At 46.4% G+C, this 26841-nt stretch overlaps 1 protein-coding gene across 3 annotated transcripts in view; it reads right to left on the reverse strand.

Moving 5' to 3' along the window:
* The window catches only part of ZC3H3 (zinc finger CCCH-type containing 3), a 179229-nt gene that overhangs the window by 76464 nt on the left and 75924 nt on the right, over positions 1–26841 (reverse strand). For all 3 annotated transcript variants that reach the window (XM_075024080.1, XM_075024078.1, XM_075024077.1), the window contains one exon: positions 25459–25609. In XM_075024080.1, coding sequence (XP_074880181.1) covers positions 25459–25609 — 151 coding nt within the window. The remainder of the gene's footprint in view (positions 1–25458; positions 25610–26841) is intronic.

Consider the following 26841-nt stretch of genomic DNA (forward strand, 5'->3'; position numbering starts at 1 on the left):
ACGGACCTGTTGGAGCAGGTCCAGAGGAGGGACACGGGAATGGTCCGAGGGCTGGAACACCTCTGCTATGGAGAAAGGCTGAGAGAGTTGGGGTTGTTGAGCCTGGAGAAGAGAAGGCTCCGGGGAGACCTTATTGTGGCCTTTCAACACTTAAAGTGGGCTTATAAGAAAGAAGGGGACAGACTTTTTAGCAGGGCTTGTAATGATAGGACAAAGGGTAATGGTTTTAAACTCAAAGAGGGGAGATTCAGACTAGATCTAAGGAAGAAATTTGTTGCGGTGAGGGTGGTGAAACACTGGACCAGGTTGCCCAGAGAGGTGGTAGCCACCCCATTTCTGGAAACATTCCAGGTCAGATTGGACAGGGCTCTGAGCAACCTGGTCTAGTTGAAGATGTCCCTGCTCATTGCGGGGTGGGTTGGACTAGATGGCCTTTAAAGGTCCCTTCCAACCCGAACTATTTGATGATTCTATGATTCTCCCCAAGCATGGGACCATGCTCCAAACGCAGCAGGACAGAGGAAAGACAGGGTATGGTCTGCACCCCATTAAAAAAAAACAGTTCTTGTGGTTCCCAACAATTGTCCTGTGAACAGAAATGAAGCATAAATCTAAATATATACTATATGCCTATCGGTACAGACCAGCAGCTCATTGACATGCACTGGGCAAAGCCCCACACAAGGGAAGGGCTTTGCCAGCACCAAAAATCCCAGCGCCAGGCGAGCAAAGCACAGCAAATGCCAGGATGCACTCCAGCACTGGCTGCCTCATACAGCAGAGTGACAACAAGCCAGAGTCCAGCCGTGCCTAAATTAATGTGGATGTTTCCGAGAGCTTCCCCTGTCTTGGGAAGCGCCGTTCTAGCTTTCACGGAAGCAATAAGGAAAAAGCATCTGCACTTAATCGTGTAACAGCATCTTGCTGACAACACTCAGCATCTCTATGTGCATGCTCACCGTTTACAAACACACAGTCCCCTTAGATCAGGCCAGAGAAATAGTAAAACTGATACCAATTAGTATGAAAATCACCCGCTTGGGCTCAGGATCTGGCTTCTAAAATCAACTGCTTGATGGCATCATCCCGAGCAAACCTTACTATTATGCTCAGAGGAGTTTCTGAGCTTTTCCACTAACTCCGAGATGGCTCTGCTAGTTAGAGCGCTTAAAAGAGACTGCCTGCAGAAAAAAACACGGCCGCGTGGCACGTTTCAGCCACGCCGGTCATCTACCAGCCTGCTAGGGAACCTCATCCATGCCGAGCTGTCAGCACGTTAAATCTCAGCACGGTGACAACTCCAAAGGTGCCGAGACAGCAGCATCATTTCTGTGTGCCTCTCGGACCGATTTATCAGGTACCCAGCAAAAAAGCACATGCATTGGTCATATAGGCAGGGCAAGCGTTCAATGTGTTGCCAAGGTGTTTGGATGATCGTCTGCCAAAGCCGTCGCTCATGCACAGCTTCTAGATAAAGCCCCAGCAGCGAGAGCATCGTCCTGCGTGCTTCCAAACAGCACAGAGATGCCCTTAATCAGGGATTGTACAGTGAAATTAGGAAAAGGGGGGTCCAGCACAGAAGCAAAATGATGTGCAAAATGTTTGTGGCATTTGTTGGGAAATTGCTGTGAACCTACACAGCACATTGGTTCCTGATGCAGGATGCAGAGACATCTCTAATAAGGTTGCTCTGTTATATAGGATTTTGACGGCTCTGGGGTGTAAAATCCACCGGTCCCCAGTTTCAGCATGTTGGTGCTGCAAAGCGATGTGAGTGTGTTCAACCTGTATGTGAAGACCGAACAAATTCACTGTTGCTCTCTCATTAAAACTAAATTAGTCATCAGCCTTTCCCACGCAGGACTCATACAGAGCTGTCTCCCTCTGCTGGCACCAGACCCAGAGCAACTCATGGCTCCGGAACAAAAAAAAAAAAAAAAAAAAAAAAAAAAAGGAGAAAACTTCCTAAATGAACCCAAACCAGGCATCCAGATCACAGCACTGACATGACCCTCCACGATGTGTTAAGGCGGGATGTAACTTGTACTTAGGGTCACTTCCATGACATCATCCCCCTCTGCACAAAGGTAGATGAGAAAGGATTTTAATGATGCTCCTAAGGCACAAACATGCAAGCAGGCAGGTACCAATTCAGCACCTCTAGCTCATTTCCCCACTCCGGGTTTGGTCCTCACAAGGATGCTCGGCCAGTACCCCCATCCCAGGACTCCCAAGTGTCTCCACTATGTTTACAGCAAAACCTAAAAACATCATCTTTTGGACCAAAGTGGGACCTAACACCTGATTGAAAGGAAAAAGAAACAACCAAGCAGATATGCTTCCAAATTTATAAGTGCCAACAGCAGCACAAATGGAAAAAGCAACAGCTGAGATGTTTTTTTGCACCCCACGGCATGCAAAAGCTGGAGGGACACCTTTCCTGAAGAGCAGAAGAAGTTGTGAACGCCACCTTCTCCCACAGCAACAGCATCAGGGAAAACAAATCCTCACAGCGCTTACCTAAGCAGCTTTCCCTTGTTTTCACAGATGGGAAATGAAGGCCCAGTTTTCCCCAAAACAGCCTGGGAACAATGGCACGGACACCCAAAAGCAAACAGCTGAGGGATCTGCCGTGGGTTCCCCAGGACCTGGGGGGATGGCCACTTCACCACGTGAATATGTGTGAAGCTGGTACCCTAACAAAGCTTTCCCTCCACATCATTAGGAAGTGTCTTGCCTCCCCTTGCCCAGCCCAAAATAATCATGTTAAAAATATATGTGATCAGAGGATGATAAATGACCACATGGCTGTGGCCAGGGCCAAGGAGGGAAGAAAAGAAATGCATGATTGCAACAGCAGAGCAATTACCTCCCATTCTGGATCCTTTTGAAATCAATATTAAGCCACTAAAACTGATTAGACCAACTCTGGCGTTGGCCCCAAAGATGCGACGCAAACTGGGAAAGGTGTGGGCTAGGGGCATTGCTCCTCTCCATCCCCAACGGAGACAACCACAACCTGTCCCCAACGAGAGTTAACACCCGCACAACTGCATGCCACAGGCTGGTCGAGGTTCTGGGGAACGAAGGAAAGCAAAGCCTGGAGAAGAAGACAGCGAGATGGCTATAATTTATACTCTCTTGCCTATACTTTATGGCTTTCTTAATTCGGCTCCTGCTACTATTAATGTAGTTAATGTTGAGATTATATCTATTTTCTGGCGTCAGGCAGTGATTTATTCAAGCCATTTTTCCGGTGCCGGCTCCCACGCTGTTAAATCAAGCGACTTGCCAATTAAGTGCTGACTGGGGAAGTGGATGCAATCTTAACAGATATCTAACCGCAAATTAAACCGGGTGTTTCTTACGTGTTGCTGTGTGCAAGGCCAAACCGCTGAACCTTGCTGAGCTGGGAAAAGAGAAAATAAAAACAACCCCCAAACCAGAAAAAAAAAACCACCACTAACTTGCAGAAGAAAAGAAACAAGTCGCCTTTCCCAGCAGCATGGTGCTCATCACCCAAACCTCGCGTACCTACTGCTTTCTGGACTCAAGCTCGGGACAACCACCACCAAGCAGTGAAAACCCAGCAGCACAGAGGAGCACAGGGCAGAAAATTCAAAGATGGGTTTGGAAACACCTATTTTGCAGAGCAAACATGGGAGCTGGAGCTCTCTCACCCACCAGGTCTCCCGGGGCTCACGCAAGAACAAGCCATCTCAGGCTTGCAGCAGGTGAGTCCAACCACCCACCCCAGGCTAATTTTTGATGTGAAATCTCAAATACCCTTGGATGTCCTGGAGCCCCAAGATATGATGTGCCACAATCTGCAACAGCAATGCCCAGAGGTCTTGAGGAGATATCACAGAACCACAGAAGGGTCGAAGTTGGAAGGAACCTCTGGAGGTCATCTGGTCCAACCCTCTGCTCAAGCAGGGCCACCCGGAGCCAGCTGCCAATGACCATATCTAGATGGGTTTTTTAATACCTCTAAGGAGGGAGATCATACCCCAAAGGTTTGGGAGGTCCTGGGGTTCCCCAGCACCTTGGTGGGACTGGTCAGGCTACATCACCTGCCCAGGTCTTGGCTGCACAAGAACACATCATCACCTGCTCACATCTACCCTGTTCTTCCCCCAAACACAGCTCCCCATGCAAGAGGGGTACCAAATTGCCCATAGAGCATCTTCATAGGCATCACGGTCTGTAAAGAGGACACAGGACAGTTCAGAGGAGCATGTTCAAGCAGTTCCCCTTTGGTAGGTGACCACCAGGAACGACAAAAATGGCTCAAAACCTGCTCTCCTGCTTTCACAAAGAGGCAATGACAGCTCTGCTGCTTCCTAGCCTGCGACTCGACCATTAGCAGTACTTCCCTGCATCTATTATTTGCCTCGAGAGCTATAATGAAAAGCAATACACGAAACTAAGCACTATTATTAATAATTGTGAAGAGTTGTTGTGATAACAGCTCATGATAAGTGGTGAATGTTTTTATGTTCCTTGAATATTGAGCAGGCGCTAAAAAAAAATTAAAGAATAAAAGGAGAGGAGAAGGCCAATCTATACATATAGGGCAGTATAGAAATGCCACCTATCCCCACACTTGGGCTGTACCTACACCAGGAATTAAATCAAGGGACAAGAATAAACAGGTAAGATGCTGCTATGTGTCCTGACAGGCGAAAAGCGACCTACGGGGAGGACTGGAGCAATTCTTGCCAGCTGCTGAAATTCAATCTAAGGGAAACACCATCCAGAGCTCCCATCATAAATACTCAATCAACAAGGACAAATGACTTCGCAAGCCTCCATTGCAATAAAAGGATCGTGTTCCTGGGTGGCACAAACGAGAGCGACTGCCTGGCTTTGTAATATTAAAGGAAAATCTCCTACTTGCTATCTCGCTTTGGGAAGCCCAAATTGGTTCCTCAGCATCCAAGATAAACCACACCAGCAGAACGCAAACTGACTGGTACATTATTTACCATCGTTGCAAGAGACCAAAATATTTGGCAACGTGCGCTCACAGCTCAGCACGCCAATCGTCTCCTGGGCTGCATCCAAAGCAGCGTGGCCAGCAGGTCCAGGGAGGGGATTCTGCCCCTCTACTCCACTCTGGTGAGACCCCCCTGGAGCACTGCGTCCAGCTCTGGGGTCCCCAGTACAAGACAGACATGGACCTGTTGGAGCGGGTCCAGAGGAGGGACACGGGAATGGTCCGAGGGCTGGAGCACCTCTGCTGTGAGGAAAGGCTGAGAGAGTTGGGGTTGTTCAGCCTGGAGAAGAGAAGGCTCCGGGCAGACCTTCTTGCAGCCTTTCAGTATAGAAAGGGGCTGATAAGAAAGATGGGGACAGACTTTTTAGCAGGGCCTGTAGTGACAGGACAAGGGGCAATGGTTTTAAACTGAAAGATGGGAGATTCAGACAAGATATAAGAAATTTTTTATGATGAGGGTGGTGAGACACTGGAGCAGGCTGTCCAGAGAAGTTGTGGATGCCCCGTCCTTGGAAGTGTTCAAGGCCAGGTTGGATGGGGCTTTAAGCGACCTGATCTAGTGGAAGGTGTCCCTGCATGGCAGGGGGGCTGGACTAGATGATCTTTAAAGGTCACTTCCATATCCTTTGATGATTCGATAATTCAATGATTTTACTAAGCAATTAAAAATCCTAAAGTGGGTGAAGCGCACAGAAGGGACTTCAGGGGGATCCAGGGAAGCTCGTACCCAACTTCTGTCAGTCTCCGGTGGTAGCTCTGCCTTGTTCCAAAACTCCCAGTGCGTGCCATGTGCTGCAATGCCACATGATCGTACTATCATTACACACCAATTAAGTCCTCAAATATTGGCAAGGTATACTTCAAGCAGGACTTCAGAAACTCCTTTTCAATCTTAGTATTAAAATAAAACTCATTCATCTACAGCAATAGGTAACCCAACAACCTGATGAGCTTATTACACTCAAGGTTTGCATAAAAAAGGATAAATTCTTTGAATTTAGTAGACAAAAGTCCACTCACACAAAGGCATTCTAGCGAAGCCATTCGCGGTCACCTTCACTGCAATGGTCTCAATCATGCTGCAACAAATTGATAAGATTAGCTATGAAACATTCAAGGAGATTGGGCTGGCAAGTTTGAAATATGCAAGCAGTCTAAAAATCTATTGATTATTGCAAAGGTAGTTTACTACCGGCCTAAAAGTGGTATTTAAAACAGTGTTTAATTATGTAGGTTGGCTACATGGCAGTGTGCACAGCAGTGGAGTTTTAGTTCTTTCTTTTCTGATCTGAAGTCTCATCCAGATTCTTTTTGGCCACATCGCCACCTGTTTTTGGGGAAGTCCACCAAGGGTTAAGTGCTGCGCAAAGCACAACTTGAAGAACGTCTCTGCCCCAAGAGATACAACATCGTAACTCACCCGTCACACCAGGTTCTCAGCCAAATACTCTGCTCCATTGACAATGTATTTTAAATCACATATTAGCATTGATCCAATTAATGCAGCTCTTGCTAAACCAGATGATTTCTGAGTCTCCTCCTGCCTGTTGCGTATTCTTAGTTGCATTAAAAAGGAGCAGACAACTTCAGGCCAATCTGAGCCTTCCCCTCTTCTTGTCTTGAAGGCACTTTGCAACAAGCAGCTGCTTTCTTCCCCAACAATTACACTTTTCATCTTTCCTGCCCAGCTGCTTAACCCCAAAATTTGACAACACTCAACTGTTGGATGTGGGGACTTTCCCCTAGGACCAAATTTTTTAGTTTCTTTGAAATCCCATCGGGACATCCTGCACCTGGCCTTGTCCTGCTTTCCGTGGCCTCAGGACAGGGAAGCTGGAGAAGCAGCTTGCCCTGATTTTTCTGGGCAAGTGGCATATTATAGAATCATAGAATTATTTAGGTTGGAAAAGGCCTTTAAGATCATTGAGTCCAACCGTTAAACTAACACTGCCAAGTCCACCACTAAACCATGTCCCTAAGTGCCACATCTACACGTCTTTTAAATGGTGACTCAACCACTTCCCTGGGCAGCCTGTTCCAATATGGATATCATGGTCTCATGTTTTTCTAGTGAGGAGATGCCAGGAGGAGCACGGCAAGGAGCCTGCACTCCAAAGGGCTCAATGGGACGCTGTGGGGATGGGAAGGTCTAAGAATGGGAAGGGAAAGCCCCTGCAAAATCAAACAGGCTCATCTATGGATGGGCAACATCTCCAGCCCACAGCCCAACCACCACCAGCTCTCAACTGAGCCCCTGGTGGCACCAAAGAAATTTTCCAAAGGCTTATTTAACCCCATCCCTATCAGGACACATTTCAACGCCTCCACACAATGCCGAAGCAGCACTTTGTGGGTTGACTGAGCCAGTTTCACGTAGTGTTTTGCCATGAGACTACTCACTGTCCATAGGAGGCCCCAAGTGACCAGCTAATAAGACCCTTCTACCATTGCTAATTATGTTGGTCAGGCTTCATTCCCCCTCTCTCTCTTCCCACACTTCTTGTTCCTCGCGACACATGTAAACGGGTCCTTTGAGTTCAGGCAATACCCAAGGACCCAACGGTGGGAGAAACCTGCGAAACATCACTTTGAACAGTGCAGGAATGAACCAGCTCCATTTATCCCAGCTGTCATTCCCCAGCTCTGCCACAGCTGAAGAATCAGAGGAAGAGACCTACATGCCTCAAAATAAAAAAAAAAATAAAAAAATAAAAAAAAAAAAAATAAAAATCCTTTGAAACCGGCTCCAAATTAAGAGCTGCATCGAGGCTGTCAAGCCCCTGCTAGCTGAGTCTACAGCACCTTCCGTGCAAAAAGGGAGCTTAGCCCATTTATTAGAATGATGAAAGCAAAGGGATCTAAAAATTGCACTCCTTCGTTAATGAGCAGCCGAAGGGATCGGTAAGCATAATTTCAGAGGCTAGTAATATTTTATATAATCGCCGAGTGGTTTAAATTGAAAACCCCCAACTGAATCAATATTTACTGCATTGAAACGAAATGAATAGTAATAAGTCACTAAGCTCCCTGTCCTGTTTCATAAAATAAAAAATTATAAAAATGAGCACAGGCGCAGAGCGACTATCACATTAACTTTTACGGCACTTGGGGAGTCATAACCGACTGTTCTCATAAAATAAAATTTTAAAAAACCTGCCGGAGGAAGCCTTGCTTCAGCATCGCCAACAGAAAAAAAGCAAAATAGGAGCCGAGAGTTTCACAAACGCAGGCAAAAAGTCTCCCAGCAGCCCAAAGCCCCACTCCCTGTGCGGGCAGCGCGCTCTCAGCTGCTCGCCGAAGCGCTTCATACCTGATATCGTGCGGAGACTCTGCTGAGAAACCCTCCCAGCCAGACCCCAGACCTCTGGAGCACTTTGGGTAGTGCGATGCCACGGCTCTGGATACGGCCAACACAAACCCTGCCCTCCCTTGCATTTGCAAGCTGGTTCGTGCCCTGGAACTGGGGAGCAGGTCAGGGTGTAAAGGCAGTGCTGCCTAACACTCACACTGCCCATACACAAACCTATCAATAATAAAGGATTAATCTCTGTGATTACAAGCAGCGAGAGCGTGCCTCGTTAGTGCCAACCACACAGCTTCATGTGTTGTCCAAGGAGGTCCTGTTTCTTCCCCCTTATTCATCAGATTTTTTATTCTTAAAGCCCCGGGAGTTCAGAACAGCATCATGGCCAAAAGCGTAATTAAAAGAAAACACATTTCTATAGCACCTTAGATACAGGACACTCAGATCCACATATAAATGCTACATTTCAACACCTTCACCAAGGAGAAAACGGCCTGCCCATCGTCTTGTGTTGTGGAGAACCAAGGTCAGGTTGGTCGGGGCTTTGAGCAACCTGATCTAGTGGAAGATGTCCCTTCCCATGGCAGGGAGGTTGGACTAGATGATCTTCAAAGGTCCCTTCCAACCCAAACCTTTCTGTGATTTGATGATTCTAAGCTCCTGAAGAACATTTAAGTGGTGGATCCCACCGATCACAGAAGACGAGAGCCCTGCCTTCCCACCACCACCTCCATCACCAAACCCCTCCCTGTTCAGAGCAATGCAAGTGCTCTGCTCGCACACAGAAACGAAGTAACCCTGATGCAAAAAATATTCCTTCCTGTAGATAGGTCCAAGGCGGGGGTGGTCAAGTGCTCAGAAGGAACCTGGATGCACATTTTTTTCATATTTTATTTTTTCAATCTGCTTTTTCTTTACTCCTCAAGGATGTGCTCCTTTTTTGAAGCACCTTCAGCTGCTTGCCTGAATTCCCATCCTTCTTGTTCATGCTTAAAAGGAAATTTCAGGCTTGCTAATATTAACAGAAAGAGCAGAAGGAGATTTTTACCTAATATAAATTATAAAACCAGAAAGGAAACTTTCTAACTCACTTTGCCAAAGCCATTACCCTGTCCCACGCATAGTTCTACATGGATGGGGAAAAAAAAACCACTCACTACTTTGGAATTCCATGCTGGAGCATCCGAGCATGTTCCCATCTCTCCCACCCAACTGAGGGCAGGTGCCCACGCCCTGATCCCCACTGCAGCAGTGCTGAGCCCTGTTTTGAGTTGAAACATGGTTATTTTAGGTGCAGAAGAGACTGCGAATTTGTTAGCAGGAGGGAACGGGAAAGTGTTCCCGCCATCTCACTCATGAATGCAATTCCCACAAAGGAAGTTCCTTCCCGTGCCAAAAATAACATTTCCCCTTTGCCCCCTTTTATTCTTGCATTTTAAAAGGAATTTAAAGCAAGCAGAGATGCTGCCTTCTGCACTCCCTGCTCCTCCCTCCCGAGTCATAAAACCTTTTTCCGTATAAAATATCCTGAACCGGAACGGCTTTGGGGTTTCCCCAGAGATTCACCCCTCATCGCCTCCATTTACACGCTCCTTTCCATGTCAGAGGATGGCAGGAACGCCTGTGGCAGCACTGATCTGAATTTGCTACCAATAATTCAAAAAGCAATTATTAAATCTAGATATCTTGGGGGGGGGTGTTAAAGGAAATTATTTGCAATCAAAACATATTTCGGCTTGGAAAACCGTTGATGCTCACAGACAGGTGGCTGCGGCACTCATGCCAAGTTCGGGAACCCCTTGGCCCTTTTTTTCCCACTTTTCCAGCTTTAACAGCTGTGACCTCTCAGACCTCCCCGTATCCTTCTGCAAATCCTCCTTCCAGGCGAGCCCGGCGGGCAGCGCAAACTGCAGATGCTGCAGTGCCCGGCCGGCGCCTGGGGATGGATGGACGGACGGACGGGGAGCGGGGAAGCTGCCGGGTACAGATGGTCGGCTTTGCCGCGAGCCCCACCAAAGGGGCACCCGTGCCAAGGGCGGGCGTAAATCCGGCCTCGTGCTGAAACCCAGCTCTGCCGCACACAGGGGTGCCAGGATCCGACCCAGGGGAAAGCCAAGGAGAGGATGCTCCTGCCCGGCAGCGGGCAAGAGGCTTTGCAAAGCCTAAGCCATGAGCAGCACTTCTGGCTCCACCTAGAAGCAGGACGGTAATGCAGGCAGAGGATAAATCCACAAATTATTTCCCCACCTTGATGTTACAGCAGCTAGGCAAGCTAAAAGAAATTAATTTAGAAGTTTCTCACAGTGCTTAGAGACATCCAAAGCACCTCTTACAAGTCCTTGCATTACTTTTGCTCAGTGAAGATCACCCAATATAAAACCACACACTCCCTAACAAAGAAAACCCGAGGTTTGGAGGAAACACCACGGCTTCGTCCCAGAGCAACCTCCATCAGACAGAGAATCTGGATGTAGAAAGAGGAAACCACAGTGCTCTGCTGGGGAGAGATTAAAACTGGCCAGAGTGGTATTACTCAGTACTAAACAAGCTAATTCTGATTATTTCAAAGGCAGCGGAAGGAAATAAATGCCCAGGGATAGAGAAAGCTGATTACGTAGGTCTTGGGTGTACAGTAAGGTATGAATATAACTTATTATTTAGGTATTTGTCTCCATATCGAGTGTAACATACACTTAAACTCAACTGGAAATATTCATTATCTCAGCCCAAGTGCAAAATGCACCTGACCTACGCCGGGAGAGATGCATAAGCCTGCTGCCGTGGGTACCGCAGCATCTTTCTCCTCTGTTCTTTCTCCCCATTGCATGAAGCACTTTCCAGCCCCCGGAGAATGGCTGTTGCTGCCCAGCAAAGCCCTCAGAGATCCTATTTATGAAGGGTCAGTCCTGCTTGCAAGCCAGCCCCACACCATCCTCCAGACTTGACTTTTGTATCCTATTAAGCCATTTTACCTCTTAGCTGTTGCCTATAAGGACATGGAAATAGCTGCGCTTTTAACAGACGGCTGATTAATGAAGTGGCAGAGCAAGATATCCACTTGGTCTTTGCTTTCTGCAGCCCGCTTGCTGCCAGCAAAGGGTTTGCTCAGAGCAGCAGCAGCACCCACGACGTGCGCATCCCTCTGCGTTCGCTAATCCAGGAGTTTTTTCCAGCCTTTTTAGAGTATTTTATTTTTTTTCTCACGCCAGGAAGAAACAGATGGATCCATCCTTCAGCCTGAAAGAAGACTAAATGTTTACTTAGCCTGGAAAGAATTAATCAGTTGAAAATGATTGCCAAGTGACCTCTCTGCCCCCGCAAACCGGTTCGCTCTTTCCCGAGCCCCGAGACCTGCCCGGGCACAGCCCGGCGCGGGCAGCCCAGATGCCGGCAGCAGTTGGACTCGGCTCAGCGCAGCAGCTCGCGGCGAGGTTTAAACAAAGGTATCAGAATTTTACCATCACCGGGAGCTGATAAGAAGTGATTTGGGTCATTTCTGCAGCACGGAGCTGCCATTCAGCCATTCTGCACTCCCCCCTTCCTCCTTTTTTTCATGGTGGTTTTTTTTTTTAAATACCAACTTTCACACCAGAATCTGCACAGGAAAACTTCTTGCATCGATCTGCTAAAAGGCTGGAGAAGTTACGACCCTTCATAGCAAAACCCATTTGGGTAAAGGGGTGGAAAAAAAGAAGCTCTGCCATTACTAATCTCTTAGTAGGGTAGAAATTTAGAAATTAAATACATCACTCACTCCTGCAGCTGTCACTGTCAGGTGAAAAATCAGTGACTGTGTAAATACCCAGCGCCGGAAAAAATATTCTCAAAATGGGATGCTGTTAGGAGGGATTATTAGCCTTAGAAAAACCACTTCTAAAGGTTCAGAACTGCTTCAAAATGAGTTTTAAATATGGCATGTGTGCAATTTGGAAAACTATATCCCCAAGCAGATTTCATCTGGCCAGACTACTCAGTTGCTGCTGAAGCCTGGGTTAGAAAAGGTGAATACTATCATATAATATATGTATTTTTGCTAAAGCCTGGGTTAGAAAGGGTGAATACTATCATATAAAATATGTATTTTTTTTTAAAGCTACAGCTGGCATCCGGGGAATTTGGATGGACAAAAGGAACAGCAGTACCTGAAACCTTGTAGTCTCATGAGATATTTTACCCTGGAGCACCTGGGCGGGAACAAATAGATGTCCTGGGACAGAGTGAGAACAAGCATCGAGAGGGGTTAAAGAGCTCTGGAGACCTGCTTCAATTCCCAGCATCACCACGCTCAGTCCCTGCGTGACCTGGAGCGAGATGTGTCCCCAAGACTGGACAAGGAGGGTATCAACCCTCCGCTTTCTTCCACGTGGCACCTGCCCTGGTTGCCCAGGATCCATCCTAGAACCTGCATACTGATCCATAAATAACATTATAACATCCGTAATAAACATTTTTCCACTAAAGCTTTCCCTGTGCTTTTCTTGGGAGTTAATGATTTGAGTTCAAAGTGCTTTTTCCACCTCGGCACTGCATATCAAGATCCTCAATGTGGACTCCAAGTAAATGAAGAGCAAGGGCAAGCGCTGACCTACTAGTCACGTACGTGCCATCACGTTTAGGGTATTTTGGACATAACCTAGAGGAAGGGAGCGATCGATGCCTTCATCATGCAAAGATCACTGCCACCCCAAAGCACTGTTACAAGAGCTGCTGGGTTGAGGCTCCAGGAGATGACGCATAGACCCAACTGTGCAGAGGAGCAGCAAACCCTCTGCAAAGCCATGGCATGGAAAGGACCATCTCAAATCTGGTATCCCAGCACCTGAAGATGGGCTCCCCAACACTGGAGATGGCCTCTACGGTTGCCTGGGCACAAACTTTCACATATCCCACCTGAGTTCCTGCACCAGATGATCCAGCCTCAACTCAAAACTGCTGATCTGCAGCTGAAAACTCCTAACTTTTAATCTGTATAAACCTCCTCGCTAAGGATGTTCTGCTTTTCTTTGATAGCTGCTGTACTCTGAAAGCAAGGAGATGCAGTCACAAAAGAGGGGAAAAAAAATCCCAGCTAATGAATTACCACTCATCAGCAAATCCTCTACTAACCGACTGTGCGTGTGCTCTCTGCCTATTATAAACACTAAGTAAAACATATTAGCTTAATATGCCACGGGGTGGGAGCAGCCAGTCAGCAAGACGTTGCTGATGAGCGGCAGCTCGTTGAGAAGCGACGCAACCACTTGCGAGCACGTCTGCACTGTTACACAACGTAGGCAATGCCCTATGTGCTGATTTTAGTCCCTACGGGATCTTTCTACTTGGCGTGTCCAGCCCTGGGAGCTGGTAACGCTTGTGCAGCACCACAATACAACTGGGAGATGGTCGGCTTGGTGTGAAAAGCCCCAAGCCCACCATTACTCCCCCGCATTTCTCAAAACAAGCGCTTCTTGCAGCCTTACTGAACTGCAGAGTCTTTTTTTTTGTTTTTTTTAGCTCAGTTTCATTTTGGTTTATCCTTTTCTATAGAACCCTTTGGTCAAATGAGCATCACGGGTGTAATACAGTTCTCCATATTTGTGCAGAATGATGCCATGCTCACAAGCCCGCTCAGCTCTCTAGGAATTGGGATTTGAATGAACATTTACAGTGGAAATCACCTGGCCCAGGGAACCTCCTCTTCTCTCTGCCTGCAGTAGGACACAGCATGAAGGATTCATTCTCACAGGGAGATAGAGGAAAGGTGGCAGGCTGAAAACAGAAAGAGGTTGCATCAACCAGGCTTTCACAGACTCCATCATGGATCCAAAATCTTCTTGTCCTGGCTGGTGCCCACACTGCTGACCCACACCAGCCATACCTGTTCTAGCAAGTAGTGTGGATCCTTCAGAGTAGATCTGTAGAGGTAACCTGGTGCTGAGGACCCAACATCCACACTACAAATTAAACCCATTTCAGCAAAAACATGTCCTTTGCTTTGTTCCTGCCTGGCCTTGATGACCCAGTGCCCACTAACAGCTGGAGAACATCCTCAGGACCGGTTTCATCTATGAGGGGTTGAGTTTGAGCCTCCAAGACTGGTCTGTGAAGCCACCTGAAGCCCAGCAACTGGAGATGTTCTGCTCAGGAGACCAACTTCGAAACAATGTCCTGACCCAGATGAATATCCTGCTGAGGATGCAGCTGATGCCTGCCACGAGGGACAATACGGTGCTCTGCTACAGTGGTTTTGTACCATCACACTTTGTTTTCAAGGGAAAAAAAAAAATGAGAGAGAAGGAAGACCCTCCATTTATATGTTATCTAAGCTACGGACTGGTTGGCTTCCAGCTCTTTTCCACCCAACGTGGGCATCTCAGGCCAAGAGGGTACAGCAAGTTCAACATCTCATGCGGCAGAAAGCCAGCGCCAGGCTGGGAGTTCGCCAGGAGGATGGCTCTCAGTGGACACTGGGAAAGAGCCTGGTGGTGGAAACCACCTCTTACATATCTTTAATTTACAGCAGACATCTGTGTTTGGCTGGGTTTAAGTGTTACAAAAGCAAAACTATGCCCCGATGACGCTAAACAAGAAGATGTCGCTTTTATTCTCAACTACACTCACCGTTTCCACATCTGTACGATCTCCCTATAGCCAAAACCCAGTTTTCTGCATTTCTTTCCCTAAATCCAGAGAGCAAGACATTAGCTGGGCTACAGATCTAAAGCCACGCTTCAGCAGCCAAATAAGAAGCCAGATTATCCCAAAGTGCCTTATGCCCACAGGAAAAAAAAAAGGTTATTTTCCATACCTCTGCAGAAAATGCAAGGCACTTGCCCCAAATAACATAAGGCGAGGGCTATCAGCTATACCCCACTAATTCAGAAAGGGAGGAAAAAAAAAAGCAGAAGTTCTCCCTTTTTTCAGCCAAACTAGTCAAGCATCTCCTTTTTCTGCTCATAGCCAACACAGATCCAGTACAGGATGAAGCTGCAGGATCTCCCAGCAAGACAAGATCCAGGTTTAGGGAACAGTGTGCTCCCCAAAGAAGGATGCCTCAGGCTCCAGGGAAGGGCTGTTCCAAGATCAACACAACACCCTGCCGAGTAAATAACCCATCATTGCCTCCCCAGGTTCGGATGTGACAGTTTTATTTTTAATAGAATCCATTCAAAACTCGACTACTCCATTAACCAAAATTAAAAAAAGAAAATCCCATTATTCTTAAGTATTTTCATATGCATTTAAAGCTGGTAGTTAACCTCTGAGTCCCGTTTTTATTTTGTTTTCATTAGTTCCTCCGAAGTAGAGCTCAATTACTGTGGCCGACCCTTCGAGGAGGAAACCGGAATGCTCCCCGCAATGCCGGCAGCCTCGAATTCATGCAAAAGCAGCAAAACGAGGCTGCCCCAGCACAGCACAGGACTGGGGGGACTGGGAGGATGGGGGGGGGGGGGGGGCAGCCAGGGCAAGGAGTGGGCTGGTACAGCCCCCAGCTCCCACTGCAAAGCTGCCCATCTTGAATCTTGCTGCTCAGCCTGTCAGCTGGTGAAGCACCCAGCTGTCAGCTCTGGTTTGGGAGAAAGCAATAGGGGGAAAAAAAAGGAAAAAAAGGGAGAAAAAAAAAAGGGGGGGGGAGGAAAAAAAGAAAAGGAAAAAAAGAAGAAAAATAGGAAAAAGAAAAAGGAAAAAGGAAGAAGGAAAAAGAAAAAAAAACAGGAAAAAGGGGGAAAAGGAGAAAGGGGGGAAGGGGGAAAGGAGGGGAAAGGAGGGGAAAGGAGGGAAAAGGAGGGGAAAGGAAGGGAAAGGAAAGGGGGGACATAGAAAAAAAGAAAAAAAGACATCTAAAAAAAAAAGGGGGGGGGATACTGAGTGTTATAAAGTGCCTGTCTTTCTGCAAGGCGGGGGGGGGAGCACTGAGCATATGAAAGATTAATCCCAAGCTTTGCCCAAAAGAGGCGACATTGTTTTTTAAAGCCTCTAAACTAGTCCCTAACAGAAACTGGATTATGCTAGGCCAGATGTCAGGGCTTCTCAGAAACAATACGGGGTTGTGTATCTCATACCATCCTCATTAAAAAGATTAAAAGTACTTCCTATAGAAAAAAAAACCACCGTATTTTCAAATGGGAGCCACAGTTTCCTCCTGCCTGTAATGTCTCCAATCCCAGCAGATGAATTTCACTTTAATGAGATGTCATTTTGGAGAATGGTTTAACATCCCTTCAAAAAAAATCTTAGCCCTAAACCTCGTAAAACCACGTCGAGATTATTAAAAGAAAATTTACCACACAGACAAAATAAAATAAAACAAAATAGAACCCACCAATTCGCAGAATCCATGACACGGCCGTTTTTAAATGTGATGGAAAAGGCTTTCCAAGTTATCTGCTTAAACACAGGCTTTCTGTTTACTTCTCACTTTCATGTCAAATGAATTTGGGAAGAAAAAAATTGACAGGAACTTTAAGGACATTAGTCACATTTCGACTCCTTTTTCAGATTAACGCATCAAAAGCCGGGGAGGCGGAGGGGTATTTTATCATCTTGATAAAATAAAATTAACTCCTGGTGCCCCAACCTCTGCCCATAGGGTTATGATGCTCACAATCCTTCGCCTGCGTGAGGGGAGACCCAGGAGCAATCGGCACCAGGAGAAGAGAAGGCAAAATCCCACTGGAGCACCCTCTAAACAAGATAAATAACTTATAAAGCTGTGCTTGAAACCCCCCCCAAAAAACTGAAGATTACAGTCTGGTCCTTGCAGGCTCCCCCCAGCTTGAAGAGCAGCATCTCAACCACAGCACCAGTCCAGTTTGTGCTCTAAACTGGTCTGCGGGAGGTCAGGATCCAACGTCTTGGACCCCTTCTCCCCGCTAACGCAAAGGTACTGACTGGTAGAAAAAATAAATGGACCAAGGAGAGAAGACAGCCTTTGCTGAGATCTTTAAAAAAAAAAAATATCCCTGTCTGCTCACAATATATGATAACTTCGATTAAAGCTTCCCCCCATCAGAGCACTCAGCAATTATCAACGGTAGAAGCCTACGTTAACAGTTTTCTGCGTCTTCTCTGCAACTTTCGAGATGATGCCCCAGCACCACAGAAATAAGGATTTGCTCCATCCATCATGCATTACGGTCCCAAACCCCGCTGTCAGCTCTCAACCCCAACCACTGACCCACTGGGATCAGGAACGTGCCGTGATTTAACGTGTCTTCCTCTTGGAGAACTGCACAAACATCTCCAGACCCTGCATCATCTAGAAGAGACATGGAGAGCAGCATCTTTGCTCTCCAAAATTGCTTGATGACTTCTCCTGGAGGTATGTTGAGTAAATACATCAGAGCAGTGTCTGCTTAGCAACACGGAGAAATAATCAGGTGTCACTTATTTGCCTCTGGCTTCTCCACCTTGAGATTTTTGAGACGGTTGGTTAGGGATGGAGAGAGAAGGATTCTGCCAACACAGAGCATACCATGGGCAAAGCTGGCACTGAAAATTGCTTTGCTAACCTGCTTCTAATTCCACCACCCATCACTAAACCGATGCACCTTTTGGTCTCCATCCCATCGTATGACACTGCTGGATTTTGTATTTTCACAGATGCATCAGGAATTTAAAAAAAAAAGTACTGGGTTTGGTTGGGATAGAGTTAATTTTCTCTCTAGTAGCTGGTATAGTGTTATGTCTTGGATTCAGTATGAGAAGAATGTTGATAACACACTGATGTTTTTAGTTGCTAAGTAGTGTATAGACTAAGTCAAGGATTTTTCAACTTCTCATGCCCAGCCAGCAAGAAGGCTGGAGGGGCACAAGAAGTTGGGAGGGGACACAGCCAGGGCAGCTGACCCAAACTGGCCAAAGGGGTATTCTATACCATGTGACGACATGCCCAGTATATAAACTGGCGGGACTGGGGCTGGGAGGAGCAGGGGAACTAACCGGGCATTGGTTGGCAAGTGGTGAGCTATTGCATTGTGCATCACTTGCTTTGTATATTCCAATCCTATTATTATTATTGTTGTTATTGTTGCTGTTGTTGTCACTTTATTATTGTTATTATTATTTTTTTCCTTTCTGTCCTATTAAACTGTTCTTATCTCAACCCATGAGTTTTACTTTTTTTTTTCCCGGTTCTCTTCCTATCCCACTGGGTGGGGGGGAAGTGAGTCAGCAGCTGCATGGTGCTTATTTGCTGGCTGGGGTTAAACCACGACACCAGCAAAGCACACCAAGCGGAGAAAAGATTTCCCCTAATGCTGACAGGTGAGATGAGAGCTAAACCATGCCCAACTGGACACAAATAAACTGCCCACAGGGGCCACTCTGGCTCTGTAATTGCCAGCGTGGGCAAAGCTACTCAATGTTGGGTTGTTGTACAAGCAACAGGCAGCAGCGTATCTCAAACACTTCTCAACAGTTTCCAGAGATGTCACAAAAGTTGGGTGAACCCATCCCATTTCCAGAACAGATGGACTTCCTGGGGAGCCTTAGAGTGCAACCAAAAAGCTCAGAAGCTATTGAATTACTGTGGCTTAACATGTTGCTGCCCATCTGTTTGGATTACGGTAAATGACTTGGTGCACACTGAAACACTTGGGTTTAAGATGCTGTGCAACAGGGGCTTCGCTGCTCTGCGTTGCCCCAGACTGCAACATAATGAGAGGTACATAGAGAGGAAGAGACAGCTTCCCTGGAAAGACACAAGGATATGCTCTCCTCCCCCAAAAAAGACAGGATATATTGAGTTTTCATGTTCATGCCATGCAACTAGTATTCACAGCAAGCCACATACTGTTCCGCATTCTGCAGGAATTAGATCTAGCAATTGATCTGGGAAAGCCGTGCTGGCATGCACCCATCGGGGTACACACGCCTCTGTCTTGCAACCCATGACATTTGTTCAACCATCTTTCCCTTCCCCAAGGGTTTAGGCAGAAAGAGTTAACTTATATGCTGACAGCACACCAAGACTGGCACCTGTGGCTCCACTCACCCTGGTCAGACATGGAAAATACTCCACCACGGAGTGGCAAGGAGAACATTCTTCCCGACCACGCGATACCATTGTCTCAAGGAGGTGAAACTACTATTTCACTTCTGCAAGGAAACATGTAACAGGACTCAAGACATCAGCAAAATGGGATCATGTAGCAAGGAAAATCTGAAAGGCTTCCCCAGGAGAGGATGGCAGGGACTGCATGAAATTAGCTCAGCACCCCGGCGTGGGACTTGGGGGAAAAGTCACCCCCTTAGTGCATCAGCCACTTAACCTTTCAGCGCAAAACCCTAAAGGCTTTGCAGGGGAGTGGGTGGCCAGGACCCAAGTCAAGGCCAGAAGGCTCTCATTTCCATCTTAGTCCATTCAATGTGCTCCAGGCCAAGAAACAGAAAGAAAAGAAGAAAACAAAACTAAATCACACAAGCGTATCCTCTGCTGACAATTCTTTTCTACTGAGCAGGCATTTCTCTGACAAATGTTATATTATCTTGTTATTTACTTATTTATAGTGCTGGAGGGGTAGGACTGTCCCTCAAGAGGCGCTGCTAAGTTTTCTGAAGGAAATATCTGAGCTTCCCCATCAGGGCCAGACTATTATTTGCAGACAGGTTACTTTTCTTTTAAACACATGCATCAGTATTTTAGAAGAAAACTCTTCAAAGTGGGTCAGTGTTTAACTCACCCATCGGGGGTCTATAAACACAGCATCAGCTGCTAAGCATAGGTCTCTCTGCTCCCAAAAATGTGTCTTGAAGTGGCTCTGTCTCTCCATGAGAGGGTGAGCTGGGGTCTCCTGCAGGTGTTGGTGCACCCTCCTCCTCCTTTCTGTTGCTTTTGGCAGTTTCTGGCTGAGCCCATCACGGGCACATCATCCCCCGTACAGGGGCACAGACATTTCCCACTGCTGCCTTGGGACGGATACTCAATGGCATTTGGGTTTGTCCCCTTTGCCCCGCTCCCCTTGCGAGAAGACTGTCCCTGCGGTGGCGCACGTGGCTTTGCAAGGGGGGGTATCTGCAACGGCCAGGAGTATCCTCCTGCCGTTACCCTCATCTGCTCCTTCCAGACAAGGTGCGTTGGGGTGGAGGATCCCAGCCACAACGGCAAACACCCTACCTACCTTTCTAGCAGTTTCCACAATCGTACAGCACCCTCAGCCCCAGAAGGCTTCTGCTGCCTCTGGGCAAGGTCTGTGAAACCCAGGCATCCTGGTTTTACTGGTGGCTGCATCTGCTGACACCACGCGAACCACGGAAAGAGGCTGGGAGCAGAAGCAGCATCGCCGCCGTCGCTCAGCGTACCGCTTCTTCCATCGCAACTCCTCCGCGGCAACTCGTTCAGCCCTCTCCCGGCAGTGAGAGGCTGCGCGGGGAGAGGGCATCCCCCCGCGATTTCTAAGCGATGACCAACCGCAATGTCAATAGGAGCAAATGAAATTTAAGGCAAGCAAATCACAGCCCTTCTGAGCTGCGCTCCTGCAAAGCAGAGAGAGATAAGGGGGAGGAGTGAAAAGGAGAATCAATAAATCTTAACCTCATTCACAATGATCTGGAGCTCTTATTAAGTAAATTAATTTAAGTTAATTTAACTCGATCATGACTCCCGATCACAGTGATTTAGTGAGGGGGAAATTGCATTAGGAAAGGCCACACTCGCTAGATAGAAGAACGGAAGAAAATTAGATCCACTTAGCAATGTGAATTAATATGGAAATAGCAGGTGTAAATTTAACCTTATCAAGAGAGTGAAAATTATCTTCATAAATTTGGAGAAATAGCCCCCAAGTTGCTTATAAATCTATTTAAAACAAAAATATTACAAAAAGTGTAGTAAAATTAATTTAAAATATACTCCCATCTATCGCCTCTAAGAAAAGTCAGCAGCAGGGCGAAGTTTAATGCAACCTAGCAATAAGGGGAGAACGCAACTCATCACCAAGGGATTAGCAGCGGGTACCTCCAGACCTGCAGCGACTCTTCCTGTCACTCATTTCCCAAAGACACGTCCCTCTTCATCTTAGCCTGCTGATTTGGGGGAGTTTATCAACAACGAAGGCAATGTCCCAGATGCCCCAGCAACGTTTCTTGCTGCAAACTGCAGCACAGATACCCAAAAAGAGAGGAGGGAATCTCATAAACTTCTTTACTGACAGCAAGTTCACAAGATGGACAAGAACACAGCTCCTGCCTAAAGTTTATTAAGGCATTGTATTACTTCTGAAAAGATCAGTGGTCATGTAAAACCCCTGCACATCACTTCTGTACTGCCCAAAGCCTGGATTTTATAGTAGGAATTTCCCCTTAGCCTCAGCTAGAAACCAGTTTGGGAGCAGTACTTGACTGCAGCACCACCAGCCTTTTAACATCACACTTCTGGCTTAAGGTGAAAAGGATATTAAGAATAAATAGTTGACCATTCAGTATGACACACACCGAAGGATAAAAATGAGGAGGTGACTAAACCAGTGCTGCAGGCATGCACAGCATGTCCCGCCACCACCAAAGCTGACCATAGTTTTGGCAAAAGCAAAGCAAAGCAGCAAGAAAGCAGTTCCTGGCTCGTTGCTTGTTATAGATCCAAGAGGATGCTATGAACGATGGAGAAAAAAAAAAAACATGAAAAACTATAGGAGAAGCATTTGCCATGTGCTTGCTCCAGACAGTCCAGATGATTGATCACACACAACGAAGGTAATAGGGAGACTAAGTAAGAGATTTATTGCTTCTTTAAAATATAATTGTTTTAATTTGCTGATGGCATTTTATCAAGATTTGTCTGCAACAGCTGTAAGATCTAAACTACATCCTTTAATGAAGTCAGAGATTAATACAGATAAAATTATTCTACAAGTGGGAGCTCTCAGCCAATCGTGGCAGCATGAACAGGTTGCTCCTCCACAAAATCCCAGCTTGGTTGAGAAAGACCTACCACCCAGCAGCTGGAGACTGCTGCTCTAACCTTGTCTGAATCCCCTGCCTGAAGCTCCTGCCTTCCTCGGCTCTTACTGCAAGTCCTCCATCCATCAACCATCCAGATCTGGAGTAACAAGCTGCGAGAGAAGAACCTGAGCCAAATAGTCAGAGCACGAGTTCTTTTCTATTAACTAAGGCTGAAGTTCATAGAATCACAGAAGGGTTTGGGTTGGAAGGGATCTTTATAGGTCATCTAGTCGAACCCCCCTGCAATAAGCAGGGACATCTTCAACTAGATCAGGTTGTTCAGAGCCCCCATCCAGCCCAAAATTGTCCAGGGATGGGGCATCAACCACCAATTTGGGCAACCAAGTTAGTCGTCTATTACAGTATGGGACTAAACACACGCATCTGCACTTTATCAAGGGGCAGCAGATTAAATTTGATATGGCTACAAATAAGCCTCTCTCTCGCTCCCTTACCACTTACACCTGAAAGGGTTTCACAAGTCGGGCTCGTACATCAATGGGATAATAGTTTTGGGCAGCGTCATGTCACAGTATGACACAATGATTCTCGCTATAAAGAGCATCAAGTGGCGAAAACATCATCAAGTTTCACCAGCTGGGAAAGCCATTGCAGAATCGAATCCACCAACAGACAGCAGGTACAAGATGCAAATTCCCCTCCCAGGAATAAAACTGGGGTGATTACAGAGCAGGGCAAGCCTTGCCTGGCTCACATATTCCCTTTCAAAGTCCTAGCTGAGGCACAGTAATGGCGGAGAGACAGTAAAGCAGCAGCTTTGCACAGATCCGTCGCAGAACATTTCACCGTCACAAAAACTAGAAACAAAAATCAATCTTTTCTCCAATAAATGAGCAGGATTTGCAGCGAGGGCAGTGACGGAGGGAGAAGGGTCATTTGAACGGGACTGCCTCTACCAGGAACAGAGAGCAGCAGCTGTTTCCACCTAAATAAAAAGAGGAGGATTTGCTCAAAACAGCTGGTTCAGGACCAAAAGAGCAGTGAACTGAGCTGGGGATGGGAAAGGGCAAGACTCATGTTGATGTGGATGTAAATGCACTCATTAGGGGCAATTTGAGTAGCACAGCAGTGACTGTAGCTACAGGAGTGACCAGAACCAGAGTCAGCGTTACACCAACACTGCAGGAGGAAACAGGAGATGAAAAGCCACAAGAAAAAAGTCTTCGTTTGCACACAAAATACCAGGCACCATAATTATCAGCAGCAAATTATGAACCTCTAAGAAGCAATACAATTTAAGATTCTACTGTAACATACTTATACATTCACAATGCAAAAGCCACACTTTGAAATATTAATAATAATGTTTTTAAAAAGCTGCTTTTGGGGCCAAAGAAGAAATGCAACAATTATTCATTTGATAGTCTAGCTTTCTATCATAGCCTAAGAGCAGTGAGCAAGCAAGAACTCTCACGGGCAGGTAGGATGCACACACATGCAGCCTTGATTCAGTGAAAAAGTAGGATAAGGGAGCAAGAAAAAGAATATGTGGTTTGTTTGTGGAAAGGGAAATGCAAGAAGTTGGCCCCAAGGACGTGCAAATGGAGGTGGCACCTACAAGGGGAGCACTAATTGGAGGAGGCAAACCAGCCACTTTTGGGGGGCAGTAAGAGGAGACATGTGGATCTCTGGACTGGATAAAAGGGCATGATGTGCAGGTGGGAAAATATCAAAGGCAAAAGTAGAAGGTGAAGAAAAAGGAGGAGGCAGAGCAGGTAAGATTGACTGAAAAAAAAATTGGGTGGAAATCAGCCATTAGCCCAAAAGGATCCCACTGTTTCCATTCAAGAAGCAGCACTTTGAAACAGAGGCCAGAGTTTCTCTACTAATTGCTTGAAAAAAACCAGACAAAATAATAGATCTATTTTTATATTTTAAAAAATAGGTTGAAAATAAACACCTTTTTAAATCTCTCTGTTTACCTGGTACTTTGCCTTATCACCCTGAAGTCTTCCAAAACCAACCTTCCCTTCAGATACCAATATTTGTGAAACTCAAAGCCAAATTCACTTAGTATAGGGAAAAATCAGGTGAAGTTAGGCTTTAAAAACAATCACCGCAATCTTCGTTTCTCCGCAGCACCCACCACAAAAGTCATCAATCCTTGGGGCACTGCTGGGGGGAAATAACTTTTGGAAGAAACCACCTGGAGCAGGGTGTTGATGCCGACCCGTGTCTCTACTCTGCCGGAGGAGCCAATGGTGGGGGACAGCCCGCAGCATCCCCTAGCTCCTCGGGTTTGCTACACTGGAATAAATAATAAAACGAACAAGCCCATAGCAGAGCAGAGCAGGCTCTCTTTGCCCAAAATATTGCCTGCGAGAGTGGCAAACCAGCATGTCAAGGGGAGGAGAAGTCATTCTCAGCCTAAGAATAGCCTGAATCTGGGTTATAACCAAAAATATCAGTTCTAATAGTGCCTTTTTTTAGAGCATCAATTACCGTAATGACTCTTCTGCTTATACACAAGTTCCAGGCTTTGTCTTGGTCTCTGAGATGTTCCCTGGTAACATCTCCACCAGCTAAGGCAGCTGCAGCTCGCTCATAGCTGAAATACAGACGTCAGCACATCTGATTTAAGGAAGACTCAGACTCAAGGGTTCGGCACCATCCTTTGGTGACACCCTTCTTCAGATGGGTGCTGGCACGTCAAATTATTTGCTACAGGGCCCAGCTGATGGTCCACCCGCCCAGATAACCCAGGAATAAACAAGTCTGTGCCTGCACCTATCTCCTGGTGTAGGTTTGGGGCATCTGCCTCCAACACGCTTTCAGTAAGCTCCGCTGTAGCACCAACATACACAATAATGTTATAAAGGGAAGGTCTGGCCTCGTTAGCAGGCTTGACCATCCCTAATTAAGAGGCCACGTCTATCTCCAAAAGAAGCAGCAAGTTTACTTAGGTCTGATGTAAAAAGCTGTGTGCGTTTATTCATCTTCCTTACAGCTTATTTAACTGCTTCATGGAAACAATTAATTCAAACAGGGAATAAATATGAAGTCACAGACTGCGGTAAGCTGTTGGCCGCCGACTCGGGCTAATGTGATTACTAATACGATTTTACACTTTAAGTCAATAAACTCTGCGTGGAAGCAGCTAAACAAATAGAGAAATTAAGCAACAAACATGTAACAGTAATAACACGGAGCCAACGTGGGAGCTCCCTTGGCTCTCGTGTCCCAACCAGCTGCATTCAAGGGATGGAAGCATTACCTGGATGTCACGGGGCGTCTCGTCTTCCAGTTGGGAACTGGGCTGCTGAAGGACGATGAGGCTGGAGACACCACGTTCTTCTTCACTATCCTGTAGCGTGTCTTTATCACCTTGTTGGCTGGGGGGTTCCTTATGAAGTGCAAGTTGGCTCCTATGAGAAAACAAATGGAAAAAAGGGCTTGAAATTCAGGTGTGCATGGGACAGAAGGGACCTCACCAATGTAGGTCCTACACCCAACTCTTTAGCACCCACAAAAGGGGCAAAAGACCCCCGCGGTGTATCAAGCATGGGGACCACCATGGTTCATGGTAACAGAAAGGCTCTGATGAGCTGGGGGGTGTTCAGCTTTACCAGCCCGGCAGCAAAACTCTACCAGGTGAATCATGCATTCACCAATACCTTGACCCCCAATATCTACATTGGAAACAGAATTACACATTTAATCACTCCCGTTTTCATCATATTTTGCAGGATGATCTACAGACCAGTTTATTCTGCTGAATGTTTCATGCAATTAACAGTTATATGTTTGACTCTGGTTTCCTCCACTTGATAGCTAGCAATTTTTTTCACGGCTTTAAGGAATGCATCTAATTGCCTGACTTTTATAACATACAGCTATAACTGCCCAGATAATTAAAGCTGACACTACATGCTGAGACTAAGTCTTCTGGTTTTATAACTGATTTAAAGGGCCGGCTGTTTTTCTTGGAGATACTCTAATTAAAATTATTGCAAGGTTGAGAGGGGAAAAGCAGAATCATTATTTCCCCTGAAAATGTTGTACCCGTCCCCATGTTTGTGTCTGCGAGAGAAGGGAGAGTAAGGTTGATTCCAGGTAAACTGGTAATCTCAGGATGCTGGATCGATATCGAAACAAGAAAAATAGGGAAATGCATTTTAGAGCTGATCTCGTTCCCTAGAGCGGACGGAGCACTTTCCCCATCTCCCTGCAGCAGTGGTAATGGCAAACCGTGTCTTTACAGTTTAATATGGATAATATTTTCCTTCTTGTGCATTCCCAAGCAAGCTGGCATCTTGCGTTGGGTTCAGGAGGGATCAGGCAGCCCGTAGCACGAATTTCCACTCCCAAACTCAGCCAGAGAGTTACAAGTTCCGATAGGGGGAAGGAGAAAATCAGGCTCTGCCACGACAGATAAATCACTGGAATTTTTCATAATAAAGACGACGATCGCAACGCTCCTTGATACTATACTGTAAGATAAATGATCACCGAGCAAGGAGCGTATGGAGGGATTCACAGCCTTCAACACTGCCTATAAAGCCCCGAGCACGCTGACAACACGATGCAAATAATCTCTTTTATATGGCTGCAATAAAATTTGGAAGGCGTTTGGTATAAATAGCCCAGCCAGCTCTAA

The sequence above is a fragment of the Buteo buteo genome, chromosome 3 (genome assembly GCF_964188355.1).
Source record: "Buteo buteo chromosome 3, bButBut1.hap1.1, whole genome shotgun sequence".
NCBI lineage: Eukaryota > Metazoa > Chordata > Aves > Accipitriformes > Accipitridae > Buteo > Buteo buteo.